Source organism: Loxodonta africana, chromosome 3 (genome assembly GCF_030014295.1).
Source record: "Loxodonta africana isolate mLoxAfr1 chromosome 3, mLoxAfr1.hap2, whole genome shotgun sequence".
Taxonomy (NCBI): domain Eukaryota; kingdom Metazoa; phylum Chordata; class Mammalia; order Proboscidea; family Elephantidae; genus Loxodonta; species Loxodonta africana.
This window is the reverse complement of record NC_087344.1, coordinates 17,444,828-17,448,951: the sequence shown is the minus strand read 5'-3', so window position 1 is coordinate 17,448,951 and position 4,124 is coordinate 17,444,828. Positions and strand designations below refer to the sequence as shown.

Genomic DNA, 4,124 nt, shown 5'->3' with positions numbered 1-4,124 from the left:
GTTTCTTTCTGTTGTACATAGGGTTGATTTGAATCAGAATCAACTTGACGGCATCTAACAAAAACATTTAACAACAGGTTTAGGGACAAATTTTCAGCCTTGTGTACTTGAGCATCACATCTGCACAGGATGCCTCAGTCCATTGCTGCCATTCCTGAGGGTAACCATTCCAAGAATGAAGCTACCTCTTGGAGGACTGAATAAAGTCTTTCTTTCTATCTTTTTTTTTTTTTTTTTTTTTGCATTCTCTATCTCTGAAGTTCTTGTAATTAAGAGTAACTCTGTGGTTTAAACATTTTAGAGTCAGCGCTTACATTTTCTTATTAGAAACAAAGACTTCCTCGCTAGTAGGATTCAGTTATCACACAATCATCTGAAGCCACTGTGATAATCCAAATATGACAATTTTATGGATAATGTAGGGGGAAATTATGGTTCACCTTCCATGTGGGAGACCCAAGTTTGATTTCTGGCCAACGAACCTTATGTGTAGCAACAACCTGTCTGTCAGTGGAGCATCCAGTGTTGTTATAATGCCGAAGAGGTTCCAGTGGGTGTTTCACACTAAGATGCACTAGAAACAAAGCCCTGGCAATTTACTTCCAAAATTTACTTCCAAAATGAGACCCTATGGATCATGAAGGCCAACTTGATTTCAGCTAACAACAATGCCAACAATAGCAACAACCACAAAAATATGATGAATGCTAATGTTACCCTGGACACTCATGGTTTACCAGTGACATGTCATGGTAATAACTAAATTTGGGCATGAAAGGTCAGCTGTCTTGCCTTGCAGTGAGATTAAGTCTAGTTTTCAGTCACAGAACTCTACCCATGGCATCAGGCTGAAGCTAGTCTCTATTCCCACAGCTTTATCTACATCCTGCTGTCTTTATTTTGAGAATGTGCTACCAAAATAAATCAACCCTGCCTTAGGCTCCGCTTCTATAAAACCTGACCAAAGAGATTCAGCTTAGAGAATAAAAATAATTTGTCAAATAGCACAGAGCTACACAAAGAGAAAAGTCAAATTTCAAACCTACTTTGAGTTGCACTTAGCCACTAGGTTATGTCATTATTTTAGAAGAAAGTGTTGGTGGAAGAGTCAGGCATCCTGTCTCACAATTATTCTTTCACTTTGATGCAGTCTAGAAAGCCAAGCCAAATGTAGGTAATGTAATCACTGAAAAGCAGGTATGCTCCTCATAATTTTTCTCAAAGCCCCCTTCACTTCCCTATTTCTCAGGCTGTAGATAAAGGGGTTCATTATGGGAGTGAGCACAGTGTACATCACTGAAGCTACTGCAGTCCTCCTAGAAGGGGTGAATGCAGCACTGATATATGAACCAAAACCTGTCCCACAGAACAAAGAAATTCCTGAGAGATGAGACCCACAAGTGGAAAAAGCTTTATACTTTCCAACTGCTGATGGCATTCTCAAAATGGAGGAGACAATTTGAGCATAAGAGAAAATGATTCCAGAGAGAGGAACACCACCCAGTATTGTAGCTGCAAAGTATGAGAAGATGTTATTGATGAGGGCATCAGAACAGGCAACCTTGATGACCTGAAGAACTTCACAGAAGAAGTAAGGAATTACTAGCTCTGTGCAGAAGGACAGTCGCAATGACATCAGACTGTGGAGCAGGGCGTTCGTGATGCTAATGAACAAGGAGAGTAGAATCAGCAGGCCACAGATGTGGGGGTTCATGATGACAGTGTACTTCACTGGGTGACAAATGGCTACAAAGCGGTCATAGGCCATCACTCCAAGGAGAAAATTTTCCAAAGCAGCAAAAACTAGGACAAAGCCCACCTGGGTGAGGCAGCCTGCATATGTGATACTGTGATTCTGTGCTTGGAGGTTCACTAGCATCTTTGGAATTGTGGTGGTACTGAAACAGATGTCAGTGAGGGACAGATTGGCAAAAAAGAAATACATGGGGGTGTGGAGGTGGCAGTCAAAGATGACAGCCAAGACAATAAGCAAGTTTCCTAGCACAGTGACCAGATATATGGACAGAAACAGACTAAATAGGGGGGCTTGCAGTTCCGGATCTTCTGTCAGTAACTGGAGAAAGAATTTTGAAATATCTGTTTGATTTCTGGGTTCCGTATTGCTGATGACATGACAGAAGAAATATAAGAAAATCAAATGTATGGTTCCTGGACCAGCAGCAGCTACATCACCAGAGGCAAGCACGATCTTGGGAAAGTAGGAGAAGAAAATAAATGGGGTGTCTTCATTATGCATATTTTGTTACTTAAAAAAAAACAACGCTGATATAGCAGAGCATTCTGGAAAGAGGAAATGGTCATGGTCTTTCATTCAGTATGTACTGTTTTTGCACAATCTGCGGATATGATCATTTATAAATTTTGCAATTTTTTACGGACAAATATATAGACTAGGGGAGCAGCCAGATGTGTCTGTCTGAGTCTCCACCACCTTTTTCATAGATCAGAGCTAGACAACAGAGATAATATGAAGGTATGTTAAGAACCAGAAATGGGAAGATAAGGTGAAGCCAACCCCCTCCCCCACAAGAATGCAAGTAAATGTCAGAGGATTCTATAGCAGTCCTCCTGTTTGCTCAGGAGGAACATGGCCCATATCATTACAGAGTGAGAGAAGGAGACTACTGGAATGAGAGCTGCTTGAGCATTGATGCTAAGATACAAGGAAATATGTTAGGAAGGTGGCAGAGAGCCAATTGTCCTATGGGAGACTCCGTTCATTTTATGAACATACCCTAGTCACAGCTTCATCTGGATAAATCTGTACTAAGATATCTGCCCTTAGCCCTCATTTTTAAATATTAGCTAAGCAGTTTTAAGTTACCTGGCTGATATCACTGAAGAATGATGCCTGAACTCTGCCCTGGATGGGAAAGGTGGAAGATGTGTCCTGAAGAAAGACAGAGGGACTGAATGAAGCAGGATGCTTCTGAGCAAGAAGGATCATCTGTGGGTGGAGTCTCAGGTGTGCTGCTTCCTGATGGGGGAGGACTGTTGAGTGAGTTAGTCACGGGAAGACTATTTCCAGTCTCTGTCCCTGGGCAGGTAGTATCCAAAGTTCTTCATTAGCCAAACTGTTTTATTGTTATTCTGATCCCAGGGCAATGCAAATCTGAAAAGACCAAGGCAATTAAAAACAAAAAACAAAAAAAACCTGTTCCTGTCCAGTAGATTCGGACTCATAGCAACTCTAAAGGACAGAGTAGAATTCCCCATAGTGTTCCCAAGGAGTGCCTCGTGGATTCAAATTGCCCATCTTTCAGTTATCAGCCGTAGCTCTAAACCACTGCACCACCAGGGTTTCCGACCAAGATAATAAAAAAAAAAAAAAAAGAGGAGAACTCAGGATGACTGATTCCCAGTAACTGGATTCCACTTCTCTCCACCTCTTTCTGCTCACCTTCCTGGTGCATACTTTGTATAAATTGACAGGCCATCCTTCTCTAACTGAACTCTTATCTTCTTTATTTATATGCAACTAAAAGCATCTCTATTTTACCAATGATATAAGGAAGCTTGATGTTGATTTTATAAAAATACAGTTTATATATGTGGATATAAATATTATATTAAGATATTATACAAATGTAAACATTAAGAGTTGTTTCTTTTTATGAGTCATTAATGTTTCATGAATGTTAATCTTCATCCTGTGTGTATTGCACAGAAGATTCTAAGCTATTCTCTGTAGTCAATTCTGACTATAATCACCGTTGAGAGACATAAAACCCACCCAGTGCCGCCGAGTCGACTCCAACTCATAGAGACCCTATAGACATATTACTCCCTTTTTAGGATTTACAATTTCATCACAGTTTTTCCAGTTTCATCATGATAGTTTCAATCTACATTGTTCTTCAATCTACATTAGTGGAAGGTGGGTTGATAATTTGGCTTTTGATTTTAATAGAGTTGTAAGAAATCACAATGTCATCACTAGTGTGCAGGTTTATCCACATTCTCAGTAGGCTTAGATGGCAGATGGTGAAGATGGTGTTCCATGTGAATACTTCCTTAAAAACCCTTCATATTAAAGAAAAAAATTTTAACTCTGGTGAAAGTATAGTCAGCCAAAGTTACAGGATTTCAACAATTTCTACAGG

The 4,124-nt window shown here is 40.1% G+C and overlaps 1 protein-coding gene across 1 annotated transcript; it reads right to left on the bottom strand.

Moving 5' to 3' along the window:
• Positions 1-562: 562 nt before the first annotated feature.
• LOC135230628 (olfactory receptor 7G1-like) lies at positions 563-2,606 on the bottom strand. The gene has a single exon (XM_064280558.1). It carries the CDS (start codon positions 2,255-2,257, stop codon positions 1,184-1,186), a length of 1,074 nt encoding a protein of 357 aa, XP_064136628.1. The 5' UTR covers positions 2,258-2,606; the 3' UTR covers positions 563-1,183.
• Between the last annotated feature and the right edge of the window lie 1,518 nt (positions 2,607-4,124).

Excerpts from the sequence above, each read along its gene's own strand:
- LOC135230628 (XM_064280558.1), bottom strand. The coding sequence starts at position 2,257 with ATGCATAATGAAGACACCCCATTTATTTTCTTCTCCTACTTTCCCAAG.